At 43.3% G+C, this 21,814-nt stretch overlaps 1 protein-coding gene across 1 annotated transcript in view; it reads right to left on the bottom strand.

Annotated features, from left to right (window-relative positions):
• si:dkey-49n23.1 (semaphorin-3D) overlaps nucleotides 1-21,814 on the bottom strand; it is a 56,331-nt gene that overhangs the window by 23,354 nt on the left and 11,163 nt on the right. Inside the window, exon 3 of the mRNA XM_035152309.2 lies at nucleotides 4,634-4,813. Coding sequence (XP_035008200.2) covers nucleotides 4,634-4,813 — 180 coding nt within the window. The remainder of the gene's footprint in view (nucleotides 1-4,633; nucleotides 4,814-21,814) is intronic.

Raw genomic sequence — 21,814 nt, 5'->3', positions numbered from 1 at the left:
CTCCTCCCTGTACCTCCTGAACTCAGAAAGAAAGAAACTTCTGACCCAAAAACAAAAACTGAGAGTGTGAGAACTAAAAGGTATAAAAAACCTCCCTTCAGGTGTGTGTGTTTGTGTGTGTGTGTGTGTGTGTGTGTGTGGTGTGTAACCCTTGCCATCAGTACGTAAACTACGAGCTTTAAATCAGCTGTTATCTGTAACCACCGTCTCTTATCTACTGACGAGTTAAAGATCGAGGGCGTCTGTCAGCTCCCCACTGTGCAACGTTAACCAGCATCAGTGTGTGTGTGTGTGTGTGTGTGTGTGTCTGTTATTTGGTGAAATGTGTTTGTCTGTAAATGATGAAGAAAAGCGTCAAATTCTCAAACTGGAGAAACAAGACGTCCTTAACTCTGGAAAATCACTATTTGATCACAATAGTTGCAGCTGATCAGATAAAAAAATAACTTATTGAACACCACACACACACACACACACACACACACACACACACACACACACACACACACACACACACACACACACACACACACACACACACACACACACACACACAGCTCTGTTTCGTCTCAGGTGCTTGACAGGTTCATTAACCTCAGGAAACCTTCTACCCTTCTGTCATCCCTCCCTCTTCCCTCCCTCTCCTCCCTCCCTTCCTTCTTTCCTTCTCTTCCATCATTCCTTCCTTGCTCTTCTTTTCTTTCCTCTCCTCTTTTACTGACACTTTCAAACCCTGATGGCCTCTCCCCTCACTGCCGTCCTCTTTTCTACTCTCCTCCTCCTTTTCTTTATCTCTCTTCTCCCATCTCCTTCCTTTCTATTCTGCTTTTAGTCAGAATCTCGTCTTCTCTCAACCCTGCGATCACAGCGGGGGTGGCAGAGGTCAAGGGTCACAGCATGACACCACAAGGTGACGGGCTACACCTCCCAAGAGGCTGTACGCACACACACACACACACACACACACACAGTTTGTGGTGACTTAAATCAGGTGTGACAGATTCCCTGCAGCAACACATGAACCGTTTCGCTCAGTTTATCGAATAATAAGGACGACAAATAGGTGTGTGTGTGTGTGTGTGTGTGCAGCTGTCAAAATCATAATTGGATGTTTGTATATTCATGACTATGCCAGTTCACATCTGTCTGACAGAGCAGCTATCAAAACAACAGTGTGTGTTTGTGAGAGAGATAACACACACTTGGTTCTATACTGCCCCAGCTATCATATCGTGTGTTTTAATGTGTGTGTGTGTGTGTGTGTGTGTGTGTGTGTGTGTGTGTGTGTTTCCCGCCCCACGGCTCCACATGAGGTCAGCGTGTTTTCGTTGGATTTGTTCCACATGAGCGTCAGAACTCGCCTTCAGTAAACTCACAGCAGGAGGAACGCTGGTCGTTTAGAGAAGTTCAATCTGCACACTCGTCCGTCCCAGTAACAATAAAACACACACACACACACACACACACACACACACACACACACACACACACACACACACACACACACACACACACACACACACACACACACACACACACACACACACACACACACACACACACACACACACACACACACACACACACACCATGCATATTTGACTTGAGGAAACAGTCTGAACACACAACACACTTCTGTGGATCCTGGATTCAGGCTCAGTCTCGGGCCTGATGTTTGGCGTTGGTTTCACTTCGCCCTGAGCACCAGGCGGGTGGAGTTTTGACCGTATACATCACAGCTACTGGAAAGTATTTGAAAGGTGATATTTATCTAAACTGGCCTGATTCAGGAAATGCCTCAGTGATGTGAACAGTGAACTCACACACACTGAACCTGCACCCTGAGCTGACCAACGACAGCGCTTCATCTCGTGCACATGGACGACACGATGCACAGTCCAGTCAGAGCTGTGTGTGTGTGTGTGTGTGTGTGTGTGTGTGTGTGTGTGTGTGTGTGTGTGTGTGTGTGTGTGTGAGACCAACACAGAGCTGTTTGGCAGTGTGTGTTCTTTTCCAGAAGCCAGAAGATAATAGAGCGCAGAGTGAAAAACAACAGTATCCACACACAACACACACTCACACTCCACCTTTAGTCGTTCACTGTTTTTGCAGCTTTACTTCTGACAATGAAATGATGACACACACACACACACACACACACACACTCAGGTTAAAGGCTAACCGAGTGTGTCTCCCTGCAGGATGAGGGCTGGTCTCTCTGGATTCCTGCTCAGGTCACACACTGGGTCGGCAGTGACGCACACACTCTCTCCCGCCGTGTGTGTGTCTGTGATGCATCTGTGTGTGTGTGTGTGTGTCTGTGTACTAGTGAGGGAGAGGTGAAGCGAGACAGATAATAAACACAGCAAGAAAGAAAATTAGATAAGTTTTACATCACTTTCAGTATGTGTGTAACTGTGTGTGTTAATTGCCCCTAAAGCTCATGTCTGAGTATCTGCCTCATAAAAAGTTAATAGTCTCACTACTGTTGATCCTGCAGCTCACACACACACACACACACACACACACACACACACACACACACACACACACACACACACACACACACACACACACACACACACACACACACACACACACACACACACACACACACACACACACACACACACACACACAGTTTCCATGGAAACGGCAGTCTCACATGGACCCAGAGTCAGAAATGAACCTGTAGTTTGATTTCCTGCACCTAAAGCTCAGATCTACAGTTTCATGCTGTAGATCTTCCCCACTTCGATTCATTCATTCATTCATTCTCTTGGCAAACATCTCACTAACAAACCACACGATGAAAGCAGCCTCCCTGAACCAACTACTGCTTGTTTCGGATCTGCACCTTCACATTTGATTCGGGATATAACTTTAAGGGAGCTCATACCACACTGCGTGTCAAATACACACGTTCCAGTTTTCCAGTTACACACATTTTGGTAGGACAAGAATTTTCAATATACTGATTCTATTTTCGGACAACGCCAGAACGACCACAATCATCTCAAGGAGATTTTGTGGCCTAAGAGACAGTTGTACATTATTCAAACTGTAAGTCGACTGCATTTTAATTGACTCATCCACACACGTCTAGAGGACATTTACAGGACGTCTAGAGGACATTTACAGGACGTCTACAGGACGTCTCAGCCTGAAGCAGCAGTGAAAAAACCTCAGACTGAAATCCGAACACCCTTGATGAGTTTGCTGCAGGTCGTCTGAATTATTTCGCTCCATTAAGATAATGGAGGCAGTTTTATAGGCACCTGGACGTCAACACAACATGAACTCTCAAACTCTCAAACTGTGAATGTCCCACTTGATTCCTTCCTGCTGCTCCTGAGTCTCTGCTGTGGAGACTAATCGAGGCGACGTGGCACGACTCTGGACGACATGTCCACGTCTTTCACCAGATCACATTTAACACAGTGAGACGTTACTTCACTGATCTGAATGAAAGGGTTACAAATTTCTCTCTGACAAAAAAAAACATCTCAAGAAAAATGACTTTAGAGCTGAAAAATCGAACCGTTCTTAAAATCAGATTCCAGAAGCAAACAATCTAACACTTCACTCAGCAACTTCATCTTGTTCCAATGTTAAAAGTTGGGAACTTAATAAGGAAGGAAATGCCACCGGCCACTGGCTGTCGCAGGCAAGTAGAGAGATAACTTTCTTTTTGTTCCAGTGTTAAGTTACTGGGTTAATTGACCTCATAACAGGATCTCTACGGACTTTTAAAGTTTGGATTTAACGACCTCTGAAGGGAAACCACACACACACACACACACACACACACACACACACACACACACACACACACACACACACACACACACACACACACACACACACACACACACACACACACACACACACACACACACACACACACATAAAGTTAAAATGTGAAAGACATGGTCAACACATTCATGGGGCAACAGCTTTATCCAAATGAAATTAAAGAAATAAACTGCCACAATTAAAAACAGAATCTTCCACAAACACAAACAATCCAACGACCGAACTGATCTCTCTGAGTTATGTGTTTACTCAAAAGCTGCGTGGAAATCTGACGGTTCTGACTCATGCTTCTGTTTTAATGAGACGCAAAATATGTAAATGAGGCATCAAGTGTTTGATGTGACTCAGTCTGTCATTAGTTTGTTTAACCACCTAAAGAACGTGCTGCGCTTTCACAGTTCGTCCAAACGAGAACAAGGACTGAACAGAACTGAACAGAACCGAACAGAACTCAGGTTGTTCTTCTACACCTGAAGCAGTCAGTTTACTTCTAAAGCAGCAGAACGTGAGAACGCCGGCGCCGATGTCATTCTCATGTCTCCACTCAGTGTGTAAACGACGTGATTGACGTCGTATTTATTTCAAAACGTGCAACAACTTCGGATGAGTTGGTGGAGAAAGACCTTAACGTCTGGATTCATCGCAAGTTGTGTGTTTGTTGAATACTGGCCCATGATTGGCTGGATTAGATGACATCAAACCCGTGTCAAACTCTGCACGTCTGTTCTGCACAGCTACGCTCAGACATCCAGGTGACGATAAGAAGTGTGTTTCTGAGCAGAAGGGGGCGCACCTCCTCGCTCGCCGTGCTTCCTACCTGAGTGCGAGAGCTGCAGCCGCGGGCCGGTCTGACTCCTGGGTTTCGCATCTGCAGCAGCGCTGGAGTCTGCAGGCTGAAGACACAGCAGGAGACACAACATCAACATGGCTGCCACCTGTGATCGTCGCTGAACGTGGAGGGAGAGAGGGCGAGAGGACGTCACACTGAGCGCTGCAGCTGATTGGACGGAGAAGGAGAAAGAGGAGGGTCAGAGAGGAACAGTGACCAGTTACATGCTGATGTTAACATTTAGATAAATCACAGTTGTGCAGCTTCAGAGCGGTGCTAGCGTCGCGGTAGAGTCTTGATGAATAAGAGACGTCACGTCAACCTTACTAAATAAATAAAGTATAAAATGAAATATTTGCACCTGCCAGTGGCACAATTAATAAAACACGATTAAAGTAATAATTCTCTCTTTTTCGTATCCTCTGGGGATGATGAAAATGTTTTTGAGAACCATCCAGCACTTATTTCATAACTTGATTGTTGATCAAAGTAGAAACGTCAGCGAGTAAAAAAAATTCGATACCGATAAATGGCCAATAAATAGATTAAAAATATAATTTAACTAAGATGTCAGAAATGTGATTTTTTGATATTTTACAGTTAAAAAATAAACTATTTTAAATCACTTTAAATAAAAAGAAAACTCAACTATAGAATTTTAACGAAGAGAGACGTTTTATCTTTCACATCGTTTACGCATCGTGAATTCTTTAAATATCTGCGATAACGATATAATTTTATAAATCAGTCGAGCTTGAGATAATCACGTCGATGATGATTAGATAAGATAAGATAAGTTATTTGGTGTTTGAGTCCAAACCGACATTATGTCCCAGAGGTTGAATTGATCTAAATTGATATATTCTACTGTTTGGTCTGATGATGAATTAATATGCTGTAAAACCAGCTTTAATGTTTATTTCAAATTTCTTCAGGCCACTAAGGCGACCAGAGCGTCCTGAGTGAACCGAGGCTGATTTAGTTCATCCAGAGAGAGAATCTTTTTCCCCTGTAACCAAATCGACAGAGAGAGTAGATACGATTTCCGTGATTTTGGAATTTGAGATGTTTCCATTAATATTGAGGAGTTCAACCAAAGACGCTGCCCAGGATCGTAATCTGAGAAAACACTGGCAGGAGTTCATTTGGCCTGAACCAGGAACACAAGCTCCAGATGGATGGAACCTTCCCCAGGACGAGCACATCGTGAACATGCAGAGAACCAGAGAGCTCAGGTCAGAGCGAACAGAACGTGTCCGAAACATGAAGCTGGGATTTGCATCACGTGTATTCAATTTTAAAACAGGGAGTTTGTTTATGTGGTAATGAGACACCAGAATAAATCACAGTTATTCACAATCTCTTTATCGAAACAAGAATCTGAAACTCACAGAATTTAATTAAAACTCCAACTGGGACCAATAAGTTTCAGGAGTTGGGGCAAAACAACCCAAATATCAAGTCTAATTAAATCACTGCACATTTACAAAATAAACAATCCAAAGAACATAGTTTTCAGTTTTTACTTATTCCCATAATCCCTCTGCACTTCGGACGTGTCCTGAACAAACTCCTGATCTAAAGTAGATCTGCATCTAGAGCTGTGGAAATGAGGGAACGTGGTTCACAGGGGAAACGGCTCAATTCATCATGTTGCTCTGTTCTCTGCTGTGGAGACTTTCAGAGTTTAGACCAAGTGGAAAGTTTCTGCCTGGAGAGGAAACCCCGTTAGCTTCAGTGCTAACACCAGGAGGAAGACGCAGGGCGACGCAGGGCGACCAGTGGACGGGCCACGGGACAAAACCACGAAATCAAAATCCAAAACTGAACTGTAACAACCAGTTTGAATTTTAAATATACTGTGGAGAAGTACTTCAGACCGTCTCAAGTAGTTTTACACATGATCCAGGATGCTAGCTAGCAAGCAAAGCCGTCCTGATTGGACAATCGCGACCAACGAGCATCTGAGAATTCTGTTTGCATTCTTCTGATGTCACTTTCCATCTTTTGTGCTCTTCCATGAGCATTTGTCCATTTGTGAGGACGACTCAACAATCTGCAACGTTCCAAAGTTCACTGCGACTTATTTCCAATCGTGAAATTATTTCAGGTGGGATGAAAAATGAGTTGGACCCTCAGCTGCAGGGGAAACTGACCATGCTCCCACATCATAATTCATCATTATCTGTCATGGCGGCGTGCTGGCGAGCGTCGTGTCAGCAGGTTGGAGAGTCGCCCGCTGACAGAGGAGCTGCTGCTCCACTTGGTAATTAGGCAGCGCATGTGTGACTGTGGTTATAACGTCTAACACCAGTCTGCAGGATTTACACATTTAATTTCTGTTTTAGGTTTCACACAAACAACAAACTTTCCTAACTCAGCAGTCAGAGTGTGTGTGTGTGTGTGTGTGTGTGTGTGTGTGTGTGTGTGTGTGTGTGTGTGTGTGTGTGTGTGTGTGTGTGTGTGTGTGTGTGTGTGTGTGTGTGTGTGTGTGTCCTTCACTGTGGAGGAAGACGACTGTAATTACTCTGACTTCGACAGATTTACAGGATAAGTTTTCTGCTGTAATTGTGACTTGTGGTACTTTTATAAAAGCAAAGGATCTGAAAACTTCTGACATCAGAGGAAATCACACGTTACCGCAAACAAATGAACCTAATGAAGGCGGCGGTGAGGATCGAGTTCTGATCCTCACCGTGAACTGGAGTCTGGTGGTTTTAAAGTGAAATAACATCTTTGTCTATAACACGTCTCTGTAGGAATCTGTTGTCTTAGTGACTCTTTGAGGGACGTACATTGACGTGGTACAGTTCAGGGTTGATCCTCAGATCCATTGTGGATCTTTGTCCCTTTTGTCACTTCCACATAAAAACATGGTAAAATAAAAGGTTCTCAGGTTTATGCTTTAATTCTCCTGTTCCCTTTAAAAGCCACGTGACTCATAACTTAATCACACACATTAATATCCTGCACCTTCGATGGTAGCCTTGTGATACAAACTTTTCAAATTAAAAGCCTTTTACTTGTTATGTTACCCTGGTGATGACAGATCTTATGTAATGTGCACAACAAGACAGAAAAGGGAAGAGGAAGATTTATGACAGAGTACGAGGGCCATGTTGAAGACAGAGAGATTTAATGACAATAAGTTACAATATTCAAAAGAATAGACGTTATATTATGAGATTAAAGTCATAATTTAATGAGAAAAAAAGATATCATGAAATATGCAACAGGGGAACCCATGCACACCAAAACCCTTGAGACTTTGAATCTTTTACGAAAACAGTCTCATAATTTCCCAGAAAGATTAAATTAGCTAGAAAAAAGTCATAAGTCTACAAATGTCACAAGAAGGAAATCATCTAAACAGAATTAAGTCACAATTTTAAGAGAATAAAGAAAAAACGAGTTTCTGACACGAAGTCCTGATACTGAAGATCATGTGGAGCTGATGAGACAGAACAAAGGATTTTGTTCCTGAGGAAACTTCAATAAAAACCAAACTAGAAGTTAAGATGCTGCACACCCCTCCTTGTGCACAACACACACACACACACACACACACACACACACACACACACACACACACACACACACACACACACACACACACACACACACACACACACACACACACACACACACACACAACACACACACACACACACACACACACACACACACACACACACAGGTCCTCTGATAATCAGCCGCTCACAAACAGACTCAAACTACAACCTGATTCTCAACCTCTTGTTTTCCCCTGAAAGAGTTCGTCCATTGTGAGGAGATGGAAATGAACTTGAATGTAAACCAGCTGTTTCTAACGTTAATGTGCAGTGAAGAGTAAACAGCGTATAAACTGTGAGGATAACTGTGAAAACAACAGTAAATCTTCAGGTTTAACCGACGAACTCCAGGCGACACAGAAGAAGAGTTTCTTCTTCTGTGGTAAAACAATGTCTGTGTAAAAATGGATAAATAATCAAAGTGTTTGTGTGTAGAGTAAAACTGTCGAAGCTGATCTGCAGGGAAACTTTGACGGGTTCGTTTGTTTCTCGTCACCATCGTTCATCTGTGGTTCACACTTGACACGAGGAAACGACCTCCTCAGACTCGTCAACACGGAGACGGACGAGGGACAAACTGTCTCTTCCCCTGTGTGTGTGTGTGTGTGTCTGTCTCTAGGAATCTGGGGCGTTAACTGGTTTTTAAATAAATCCCTGAAGGAAACTCATCCTCTGTCGGTTTCACTGGGTCGGCAGTGACGCACACACTCTCCCTGTGTGTGTGTGTGTGTGTGTGTGTGTGTGTGTGTGTGTGTGTGTGTGTGTGTGTGTGTGTGTGTGTGTGTGTGTGTGTGTGTGTGTGTGTGTACTAGTGAGGGAGAGGTGAAGCGAGACAGATAATAAACACAGCAAGAAAGAAAATTAGATAAGTTTTACATCACTTTCAGTATGTGTGTAACTGTGTGTGTTAATTGCCCCTAAAGCTCATGTCTGAGTATCTGCGTCATTAAAAAGTTAATAGTCTCACTACTGTTGATCCTGCAGCTAACACACACACACACGCTTGTTTACGTCGTCTTTTCGGTTCAGATTCGGGTCAAAGCGTTCATCACCTCTGACCCTGCTGCTGAGACTCCTCCCACTTCCACCCCAGAACGCCGCTGCCCTCCAGCACCGTATGAAGGACACAAACATATCAGTTTGTCAGCTGCTGCTCTGAAGCCTCAGTTTGACATCTTGTCCAGCGCCATCTTGGTCTTTTGAAACCAGAAGTAATCATATTTGGAGGAGCGGGGGGTGGAGCCTGATTGAGAACACGCCCACCAACACCTGCCACCTGCACCCATTAGACGGTACTAGCTGTCAGTCACACTGTGGTACCCACCCCCCAACACATCCGGTGCTTTATGGTCTCCATTCTTATAAACTTTAAATACGTTTCGGGTTATTTTGATAAAACACAGGGTTATCGGGGATGAAATCTGTTCCCATGGTTCATCAGCCCGAGCTCTTTGTTTTCGCTTCCTGTTGCACCATGGGAGGTAAACAATGAGTAAACAAGCTGCGTCACGTCCAGGCTTTCAGCCTCGACTCATTACACAGCTACGTTTAGTCAGAAATGAACATAACTCTTCTTATGTGTCGGACTGTTGTTGATGCAGATGAAGTTACAGACCGAAGGACATCATAGAGGACAGACATAAACCTGGTGAAGACAAAGTGTCATACGGACCCTCGGACCTACGTCCTCTTACACACTGAAGCACACGGCTTCTGCTCTTTGTGCACAACTTCCTCCGGTGGTTCGTTTAAATAAAGATTGAATGGAACGTCTGACTTCCTCAACATGGAAAGAAACTGCTTCTCAACATTTCATGAGCTCGATGTTAACGATGAAATCAGCTTTAACATCTCAGTGAGTGTTCGAAGACCCTGATCCTGTCCACAGACTGAACACAGATGGACGATCCCGCCTCCTCCATGTTGGCAGACGAGACATGGACATGGGATCTTCTCTCTCTGATGGTTGTTCAAGTGTTTCTGAGCAGTTTGGTTTGAATCAGTTATTTGATGATGTAAAAACGTGCTGAGACGACATGATTGACAGCTGAGACTGACTCCTGATTGGTCGACCGCGTGGAGACGTGTTGTTCATCTTTATTTACAGTCTATGTCCTGTGTGCTAACATGGAGGAGGCAGGGTTTATGACCTATGCTGCAGCCAGCCACCAGGGGGCGATCCACATCATGTCGTCTATTTCTTTCTACAACAGAGAACATTTTGGACAAAAACCAGATAAACAAAACCATTGAATTTGAAGGTGCAGGTGATTTGTATTGATATTAAAACTTGAACATTCATCATGTTTTAAATTAAGTTTTCAAAACAGTATTTTTTGTGATGTTCCAACAGAGTAAAGAAATCAAACAGGTCTGCAGATCAGTGGGTCCAGTAAGTCAGATCAGTTTCCAGCACCTTAATGGGTGACCAGTGATCGCTGTACGATGGGAGGCACCAGCTGATCCCCGTCCACACTGTTGACCCACCTTGTAAACCTCAGAGTCTCTGAAGGGTTCAAATGTTTTCTGTGACCTCCTGCTCCGGGGAGAATAGAGCGCGAGCGGCTCCTCGCTCCCGGTCCTGGGATTAACTGCGTTTATTATGTTTACACGAGGACAAGGTGAAAATGTGGCCGGCCACTTGAGGGCGAGCTGAGAAATCTCATTTTAACGGCGCGGCTGATTTATCAGCTGAGTGGACGACGGCAGAACTCGACTCCAGTAGTGCCAGATATTCTTATTTGTAACTTCATGTGTTCGTATTTCCTCATCTTTGTCTTCCCTCCTCGCTGCTCTTACATTTACCTTCTTTAATCCTCCTGATATTTTATTCATCTCTTTCTCTCTGTGAGAGGAAGATGTTTCTCTGGTCCGTCGGCCAGAGGAGGCGACAGCTTTACGACCTCCCTCTCTGCCAGGCCTATAATCCCCTCCATGATTTAATAACTCCCCCCCTCCCTCCCTCCCTTCCTCCAGATCCCTCCACTCGTCTTATTACTTGAACATTAAGTTGAGTTAAATCTTCCTTTGCTTCCTTAAATCTCTAATCCACTGCAGGTCTCTCTCTCTTTCATGTATGGTCTTATTTTCTCTGCAGAATCCCTCATGTCCTGATTTTCAAGCCCTCACGACTCAACCTGACTGCGTCTCAGCGTTTTTACTCCCTCGGTCCTGTCGGGGGAACTCAAGTAATGTTCCACAGTTTCACAGACGGTGTTCGTCATTATTTATAAATCTGACGTTTTAATCGAGGTAACATTTCATTTGGTCGCCTGTCGATGGGTCATATCCTCTTTGTGCTGGTCAGTGTTTGCCACAACAATCTAAAGGGACTTGTTAGATCTTGGTGGTTTTTAACTCTTAACTCTTAGATCAGAAGTTTTCAGAGAAACGAGCTGAGTAAACGTTAGCGGCAGCTCGACTCACAGCCAATCAGAGTTTTAACGTAAAGCTGCTTTATTCTGTGTTTTTACTGGATTGAAACCGCGGCTCTGAGGAAAGTTCAGCTCCTGAACCATCAACGCTGAAGGAACCCTAACGAGGAGAAGACTACAACTCCCATCATCCCACACTGCTTCAACCTCTCAAACGGTCTTTCGTCCTTAAACCTGATAAGATTCATAATGGGACTACAACAATAGATTCAAAACGATTCTATCAAACCACAAAACATCTTCAGTCATTCTGCTAATGTTCCAACATGCTGCCACTTTATTTGTCAGAGACCCAGGGAGGGAGCTTGTGTCGGTGCCCAGAGAACAGGTGCACACCTCGGGCAGAGGTTCTGCCCCTGGGACCCCGGGCCCAGCCGGGCCCAGCCGGGCCCCTGGTACCCGAGCGTACGACGGTAAAACACTATTTATCTGAGTGAGCGAGCAGAACATAACAACATTCTTGGTTTACTGAGCGAGTGCTGGAGGTCACGTACACACAGATCGTCAGGAACAGTACCAACGTGAAGCCTGTGCAGCAGCAGCTCGGCTTTATGGGCTCATGTGGAATGTGAGCGGAGACTTTTAGAGAAATACAAATCTGCAGAAGATCAGTTATTAACCCTTTATTTCTTCAAAATAACCCTGATCCTGTGACACGATGATATGTGCAGGCAAATCTCTGAAAGGTTGCTGTTGTCTGGAATAAGTGACTGCAGCAGGAGTGTGTACGTCCGCAAAGTTTCAGAATAAAGATTTGCCTTTTTAAAACTCACGTTTCAACGTGAGCCTTCTTTCAAAGGCTTTTTTCCAGTTTCGTAATGAATAGAAAGACAAATGATTTTGGTTTTTAACATTACAAGATAGAAAGTGTTTCTCAGAGAATAAAAATCAGGCATATTTAGACGTCTGAGTGACACAGATGTAAACGTAATTGACGAACTCCAGCAGGTTCATCATCAAGCAGCGTGTCTTAAAAATAAAACATCAGAATTAGAAGAGATTATTATGATAATTATTCTGCAGTATTTTATTGAACATTATGTAATTTTACTGCAGATTGTGTATTTTGTTGAGTATTTGTTGAAGAACACAACGTGAGGAAGAATTGTTATCAGTCCTAGTTTCTCGGGAGGAGGGATACACACATGGTGCGAGGGCGACATGTGCTTGTACTCAGGTGGACGAGCGTTAACTGACAGTAAATCTCGTCTTTCTCTGATGTCACGGGGGTTTGGCCTGTCACGCAAATGTTCTGATTTACTTTTTTATTGCCAGACTTCACGTGTGTGTTGAGGTACAAAAACACAAAACAGATCATTTGAATGGAATTTACTCCAAATTCATTCAGCAGGTTTGTTCACTATAAGACGAGACCTGCAGCAGATACAGGTCTGAATATTTAATATCATTCTTGTTATTATTATTATTAAATATCTCAGAATGAGTTATTTTCAGGTGGGATAGAAATGCTGCACTTCAATCGTCTCAAAGACAAACTCTTTAATACATTTAAATTTAATATCTGTTTATCATGAGATTTAAATGCTCCTGTGTTTGATTCCAGCGACGCACAAAAATCCAAAGTGTCTCACAGATTAACTGACTTCTCTTATTTTACGTCCACATGCACCAGGATGACATGAAAATGTGGTTGAACTATGATCTTTGAGTTTTGGCTTCGTCAGTATTCCTGGATATGTTTTGTTCTCGTGGTCGCTCGGGGCTACAGGACTGGTTCCTGAGGCCAGTTTCGTGGATCTGAGATCAAACCTCAGAGTCTCCACAGGAAAGAAAAACTAAATTCTTGAATCCAGGACAACAATGTGAGCGATGGTGAAATCTTCTGAAAGCTTTTCCTCTGAGAGGATTTGACCAAAATTGAACTTTCCCGGACGAACAGGTGGTTATGAAAAACTTCAAAGAGTTAAGACTGTTCTGTATTTGTTCATAGATCAGATCTTCACGTAAATTACAATTATAGACAAACACAATCGACAATCACTCAAACTTTCCCACTGAGGACGAAGACGAGGAGTTGGATCATCAACATGATCAGTAGGTGGCGCTAAAAGTTAGTTGCCATCCTGCTGCTGCAGAAGAAGAGTCAGGAGTTCATCGACTTTTCATCACTCCACAGTCGACCGAGCGACAAAAACCCTCTGAAAAGAATCTCTGAACATGAACAGGAACTCGAGCAGATGAAAGAAGCAGCGGAGACGAGTGCACGTCTTGTTTTTCCACCGCGACGACCACAGACCAGAGTCAAGACAAACACGCAGCGCTGTGGGAACTGAGCTGCACAAGGCATTCTGGGAAGAGGAAACCATCTCTGATCACCACTTCTCCCACTTGGACTGTCCAAGGCCTCGAGGAAACACCCCCCCCAGGGGATTCTGGGAAGAGGAAGAGAGCCGACGTCATCCGAGGAAAGAGAAGAATAGGAAACGGGCCCCTGGACTCTTACACAACTCCCACATCCTTGAAGTTAGTCACAGACTGAAGTCTTACAAACAGGTTTTTAAAAACACACGTTTCAGTTTGCTTCAGGTTCGTGGAAGAGGAGGAGAACACCGAGTGAATGAGAGGACGTTTGTTCTGATTAGAGACGAGATGAGAAGCAACAGTCACATCTGTCCACAACTATCAGAAATAATGTGCAACCATGTTTGATCTGAAAGAACAAGATCATCACGTCAGGATAAAACTCCAAGTTTTACACGACTGTCACTAATTTGTTAGTTTGACTGATTTACTATAAATTTTTACTTTAAGTTGGATTCATCCTCGTTTTCTATCAATTAATCAACTTTACGACGAAACTCCTGCAAACTAACAAACGTCCCATCAGCCTCAGCTGAACTTTTATCTTTTCCTTCAAATATATTTCAACGAGGAAATTTATTTCATAATCTCTGAAGAAAAATAAAGTAACAAGTAAAAACCTTGTTTCTTTCTTTTTTGTTAACAATAGTTCTAACATTATACATTTCTTATTTTAAGAGAAAACTATTTTAACCAACACATGTGTCTTTAAACCACATTTTAGTGTCAGCTTGTAGAAACCAGATCTGGATTTTAAATTTAACACAAACCCATTAATATCAGTTATTTTTCTTTTGTCTTCATCTAGATCCATGAATCTGTTTCTCTCTGGCTGAACCTGAAGTGTCGATGCTACAGTTTGAACGAGCTCGTTTCTTTGAACACGTTGTTCCCGTCTCTTCTTTTCATTCTTCCTCTTCAGCAAACACAGGAACAAGTCAGTTCCTGGAAGAAGCCGCGGAGGAAACATTTACTTATTGTTCAGAGCGAGAGAACAACATCATTAGTGTGCGTGTGCATGTGTGCATGTGTGTGAATGTGTGTTGTACGCTGCCTGGTTGGATAACTGGCTGCTTCCATGAACCTGCCTCTGCCTCTGGGGTTTGGTGAAGAGGTCAAAGGTCATTTCAGCGAACACTCGACTCCCTCTTCACACTTCAGGGAGGAGCTTCATCGTCCATCAGAGGATCACATCTAACAGATACCTGAGATCAAAGTCACACACTGTAGATTACAAGAATAAAGTTGTAAAGGAAAAGTCACAATATGACAACTTCCTTCTCGTAATCTACAGTTTTTTATTCTTCAATATGGCTCTAATACTCCGTCGTCAGTTGTCAGCGCGAGAACTGTTTTGTTTTGTTAAAAAGGTTCAGTTGGTGACATCCATCATTTCACAGTTTAGAGCTTTCTGTTGCTCTTAAGTGATAAGATTTTCAAATCAGATCCAAATTAAAGCCGGAACCCATCGTGGATCTCAAGGAGCCGTGTGACTGAGTGTGAGCTGAAGCTCCTCTTTAACAGTACTGACACTAGGTCAGTTCTGACCTTCTGCACAAACACAGTCTCCATGTGTCGGCCTGAGCTGAGACTCATAACAACCTGAAATTCCAATCAGTCTGAAGGGAGCAGTAAAGATTCAGATTTACTGATTAACAGTAAAAGTTCTTCATCGTTCACATGTTTGCTTGAAGCGCTGAGTGGGTTCTGGGTGAAACTGAATTTTACAGGTGTGATGATTTCAGTTGGAAGGAGCAACAACAGAAAACGTTCAAATGTTTCTGGTGATAAATATAAAGAGCGAAAAGAAACAGAAGGAAGAAAAAACCATCTGAATCATGCTAATTAGCTTGCTGGTGCTACGATGACCACAATGACAACGTAATTTACACCTTAATCAGAGCAAATCAACAGAAACATCTGACAAATACAAGCTTTGACCTGATGATGGCGCTAGCTGTCGCCTGCACATCATGACTGTGATACTAACTTACACCACAATCCGTCCAACTAAGCATCAACCCACCGTGACGTCGGTTTGTCAGCTGCTGCTCTGAAGCCTCAGTTTGACATTTTGTTTTAAACCCAGAAGTGACCATATTTGGAGGAGAGGGGGGAGGAGCCTGACTAAGGGCTCAAGGACACACCCACCTGCACCAATTGGATGGTACTAGCTGTCAATCACACTGTGTTCCCCCCAACACATCCAGTGCTTTATGGTCCGTTTGACTCTAAATGATCATAATTCACTAAATGAACATCAGCTGTTTGAAGAAGACTTGAAACTAGAGACTGAGACAGAAACTCCTGAATGTTTCCTGACGTTATAAAGTGAGAAGTCACTTTCTGTAGACTTCTATAGAAACTACCAGAGGAGTCGCCCCCTGCTGGTCACTACACAGAAGACAGGTTTCAGGAACGTCCACACTGGCTTCACCTTCAGGACCCAAAGTCTTTTTTTACTTAAAACAAAATCCCAAACGTCTTGTGGCAGCAGAGGAACCGTTTCATGCTCTTAGAGAAATTTAGACAAGTGGTGAAACTAACGACCCAGTGACGTTCTCGTTTCAGAGCCACGCTGCTGCCCCGGCCCAAAACACGCGTGATCAACGTTTCTGATCAAGTGAGAAAAAAACACGAGTTTACGTTTGCTATGCACACACACACACACACAGCCTGAGACGGACACACACAGAGAGACAGAAAGTAGTCCCCCCTCATTAGGCGTCTTAGCGAGCGGTGAAAGGAGCGTCTATTCACTGGACGTGGTGGGAACACTGGAACCAGCCGAGCAAAAAAACAACCAACCAGTCAGGAGGTAGAAGCACACAAGCCTCACGACTTCTCCTCAAAGACAAAGTGAATTCCTGTGAAGCTTAAATTTCAAGACTCCCATCCCCACGCTTTTCTCCGTCCTCTTCGTCGTCCCCCCCCTCCTCTTCCTCCGCCTCTGTTTTTCTAAAGAGGAGAAAGAAAAGCTTCCTGAATTCCTCCTGACAGCTGTCACACTGACCACCAGCAGCTCAACCCCCCCCCAACGACCAGATTCACACCAAAACCTGAATGAACAGCAGAAAGTAAACCAAAGCACGAAGGAGGATTCTGCCTCAACTCTGCTCAGAATAAGTTTAGTTACAAGATGATTATCCTTTCAGGTGACGGAGGGACGTGTCTAACTTCAGTTATAAAGTTTGAAAGGTTTTTGGGTTCCAGCAGCTGACCGTGCCTCTGCACTGAGTGTGTGTGCTCCTTCAAACAATGGTTTCTATTGGAGGAAATGAAGTGGATGATGCGTCACTGTTTTACAGGACGACACAGATGGAATACTACGATTGTTGTTTCTAGAACCGTCTCTGATGGAACCGGCTCCTGTTTGCATCACCTCCACCATCACAGATAAACTGAGGAATCAAAAGGACAAACTGCTTCTTTCTTTGAGGATGAATCATATTTCGAAAGCATATTTCTTTGTGTTTGTTTTTAAATTGTGACCTTTGCCAAATAATCAGGCTTTTTATTTGGAATTCAAACATTCTTTGAAACATGGGGGGAAAGTTCAGATTCATATCTATAATTCTGCATTTGAACCAAATGCAAAGCAAATTTTTACGTCGCAAGAAATGTGTGGAAACAAAAGCCACAAATCTTCAAACATCCTCCGGACATTTTCCTGTTGTTGTGAAAGAGTCGAGCCGAACTGCTGCTGCTTCTTCACACGAGAAACAAACTGTCCACAAACACATTGGACAACAACCACTGCCACAGATATTCATTTAAAATAATCTGAATCAATATGAAATTATGCAGAGAAAATGGTCTGTTTTAATCCAACTGTGGTCGGATATAAATCTTTATCTCCTGCTGCAAGTGGAGGCTGATGCAGTCGGTCAGATAACAGCCTGTAAATCTGTGAAGCCTCAGGTTCTGGAGTCAAATAAAACCTTCACATGCACGAGGCTGAACCACCAGAGAGACTTTCCCAGCCTGTGTGTGTGTGTGTGTGTGTGTGTGTGTGTGTGTGTGTGTGTGTGTGTGTGTGTGTGTGTGTGTGTGTGTGTGTGTGTGTGTGTGTGTGTGTGTATATATCTCTGAAGTGATAAGGTATCAGAGGAGGAGAGATAATCCACTCCCACTGCCTCCATATCTCCCATCGCTCTGACACGATCCCAACCATTAACACACACACACACACACAACTGTGTAAAACAGTGTGTGTACATGTTGTGTAGTTGGTGTTTGTGAAGCAGCAGCAGGTTGTCAGGTCCGACTCGTTCACACCTTCAGATAAAACAAGCTTCTATTACGTCCACACACCAACTCACAACATGTAATCAAACAAACAACCAGAGCCAGTCTCCTGTGTTATCTTCTTCTTATCTATGAATTTCTATCTCCAGTGATAATAACTTGTGATGCAGATTTGAAAATGTGTCATATACATAAAGTTTCAACACGTAGAAAGAATCCTGTCGATCCCTGAATCCGGATTCCAAAAGGATTTTCACTGATCTGTTTGTGACGACAGTTTGGTTTCTCACAAGTGGACAAACGTACACACAGGAACACACAATCTGTGGTGTGTGTGTGTGTGTGTGTGTGTGTGTGTGTGTGTGTGTCTCCACTTGACACCAAAACACTTCCTGTCCTTTACAACTTGAACTTTTAAGGAAAATATACAGAATGCTTTGTGTTTCCCAGAGAAACTTTATTTGCTTCCTGCTCCTTGAATCACACGACACAATCGGAGCTGCCTGGTAAAGTTTAATGTCAAACTCATAAAACACACAAAGCTGCGCAGTTTGTGACACTTTCCTCACTCGTAAGAAACAAGTGTCTTTTTATTTTTATTACAGTCGTTAGGAGAGCGTTTCCATCGGCTGCTGTTTTCTCTCAAACATCGTCCAAGTTCAGAATCCTTCACATTCAGGCTAATTTCAGCTCTATTGTGTGTGTGTGTTTAAAGAGTGTAGATTTATTTTAAGACTGAAGTTCATCTGGAAAATCCCATTAACAACTAGAACGTCACTCAGTAGAGTTCACACCAACTGTCCCTTAAATTCAATCAAGCTGCAGCAAGTCACACACACTCATAAATATCAGTCCTCTAAATATGTCAGATTTTTTTAAATCAAGAACCATGAATTATTCTCTGAGAAATGAATTCTGCTCCAAAAACAAATGGACTGAGGTGAAAACATAACCTCCTTAGCGAAGGTGAAAATCCAGATTCAGCAGTTTACAGTGAACCATCAGCTCAGAACATAATTAAGAGTAATGGAGGGAAAACCCAGAAGAGCTTCCAGTAACATCGTGGATCTGCCAGAGTTGGAAATAATCAGATGCACATGACACAGTGGTTGTGGTGTTGTGCTGATTATGGTTCTAATAAATGTGTGTAGCTGCAACTGAGATAATGAGTGAGCCTGTTTTAGAAAACAGGAGCCAAACACGTAAAAGACGCCAACGAAGACGTCAACTTCATTCATGAGTTCCAGAGATCGTCTTCATATGAGAAGGACAAACTCCAGAGAAGGTCGGAACCCTATTCTCTTCATTTCTGAAAACAGCTCAAGAAACGAGTAAAGACAGTTTAGTATCCTAGACTGGGACACACACACACACACACACACAGCCCTACAAAACAATAGAATCTAAAATAAAATCCTTTATGTCAACTACATTGTCCTGCAGAAAGTCAAATAAACTTTCCCCCCGAGGACATGAGTAAAACAAAGCCTTTCATTTTGAAGTGTGTGTGTGTGTGTGTGTGTGTGTGTGTGTGTGTGTCCCAGTCTGTTATTTCCATACTTGTACAGACAAAACAGAGCCAGACAGTGTAGCAGGAGAATCAAGGACACGTCAACAGTGTTTACCTGCGTTTGGCAGCTGTACAGTAAAGGACACGTGTGCAGATGAACATATGAGTGAAAACACGTATGTGAAACTGTGTGTGCATGTGGCCTCTTGTATAGAAAGAGAAACATGTGTAGTAAAGTTAGAAACTAATGTCTCCTCAACACAGATTAGACACATCTGTGCTGCAGCTGGAAACCGGCAGCAGAAGTAACTGCGGCACTTTAACGTGTGAGTTTAACACTTTTTAACGAGATCATTGCAGCCTGATAATCAGACTGAAATGAAGACTTCACTGGAACCTTCCCTCAGACTGCGCTGTGTCGGGGTCGCCTGGCGTCGGCGGTTTGCTCAGATGCTTCCAGAGCGGAAGGAAGCGTTCGTCTCCGCACAAAAACTTTATTGTTGCCTCAGTCCTGATAAGAGCTTATTAATTAGGAGGTTAAGATAAACACAATAATACAATAGAGACTGTTAGTGCTTCTGCGGGGGGGGTTGCGTGTGTGTGTGTCTTTTGTTATTTTTCAAACACAATAAGCAAACACAGATAAAGGAGTTATTTGGAAATTGGACTGAACGTTTGACATTTTAAAGTCGTTTCCTTCTGGAGCGACGAGAACAGAGAGTGAAACACATCCAGATCCAAAGAGACGGGAACCAGCTCCTACTTGATGAGTTCCACCTTAATGAGTCAGTGTCAACACTCGTGACACTGATGGAACATTTTATTATTATATAACATATCTTATTATCTTCAGAGGCTGAAACTGTCACTGTTGTGTCCAGACTCATTTATTTTGGGGGTAAACTTGTGAAACAGCACTGAGGCAGCTGATGGGATCAACCTGCTGGTTAGTGACGCTCACCTCAGAGAACTAATAACCAAAACAAAGAGTGTAAATAAAAATGGACGACATGACGGTTCCCAAATAGTGAAGCCAAAGGGTTTCCCCCTGGTGGCTGACTCCATTATAGGTCATAAACCCCGCCTCCTCCATGTTAGCAGTACAACCGTGTCATTATTATGAGCATTACCATTACTATGTTAGAATCAGTATGTCAGTTGTAAACTAGTTTGAACAAAAGGTATTTTTCACCTGCTGACGGCGCTAGATGAAAAATCTGAGTTTCAGTTCATCCAGTGGGGAACATGAATGTCTGAACATGATTTCATGGCAAAGCAACAACTAGATGTGGAGATATTCTAGTCCGAGCCACAGACTGTAATAAAGATGGACGACATGACTGCTCCCCAAAACTGAACACCATACATTACTATTCTGTAACAAGCCACCAGGGGGCGATTGAGACATTTTGGCCTCATCATGTCGTCCATCTTTATTAACGGTCTATAATAAGGAAAGAGATTTTACGAGCTGCCGCAGAGACCGACTGGCCTCACGGGTACTGGACCGATCAGGCCCCTCACTAAAGGTTACTGTACTTTGGAAAAGTCCGACTCCCTGAGGACGGAATATTTGAGGAAGTAAAAAGTTTTCTGCTGCAATTCATTTAGACCCTGGTGCCTGTGGAGTTCCTGGTTCCTGCAGTGGAATCGCAGCCCGCGCTTCACTGGGATACGTCGCTACCACCGAGGAATCTCGAACAAGACATTTGAAATAATTATTGTGACGTAGAAAAACATAAAAAGACACAAAAAAAAAACCCTGAGTAAAAAGTGAGAATGAATCATCCTGAGAGTTGAAATTCCACAGAAAAGCCGCAGCAACAGAAAATAAACGAGGAGTGAATGAATATCTGAGAATGATTAATGCACCTGGAGGCTCTGGCTCTGTTTGATTTGGCAGCGCCTCCTTTCTAAACACTTTGATAAGAAGTGAACTTCACAACAGCTCCACATACATTCATCCTTCACTGTCACCACAGCGTCTTATCGCTCCGGTTGGAGAATACTTCTCCGAGACGCTGTTCCTGACGCTCGGACACGGACTGCGGCGTCCCGAGCTTTCCAACGCAAACTAAATCAA

This window comes from Hippoglossus stenolepis, chromosome 3 (assembly GCF_022539355.2).
Source record: "Hippoglossus stenolepis isolate QCI-W04-F060 chromosome 3, HSTE1.2, whole genome shotgun sequence".
NCBI lineage: Eukaryota > Metazoa > Chordata > Actinopteri > Pleuronectiformes > Pleuronectidae > Hippoglossus > Hippoglossus stenolepis.
The sequence above is the reverse complement of the archived record's forward strand: the minus strand, read 5'-3'. Positions and strand labels throughout refer to the sequence as shown.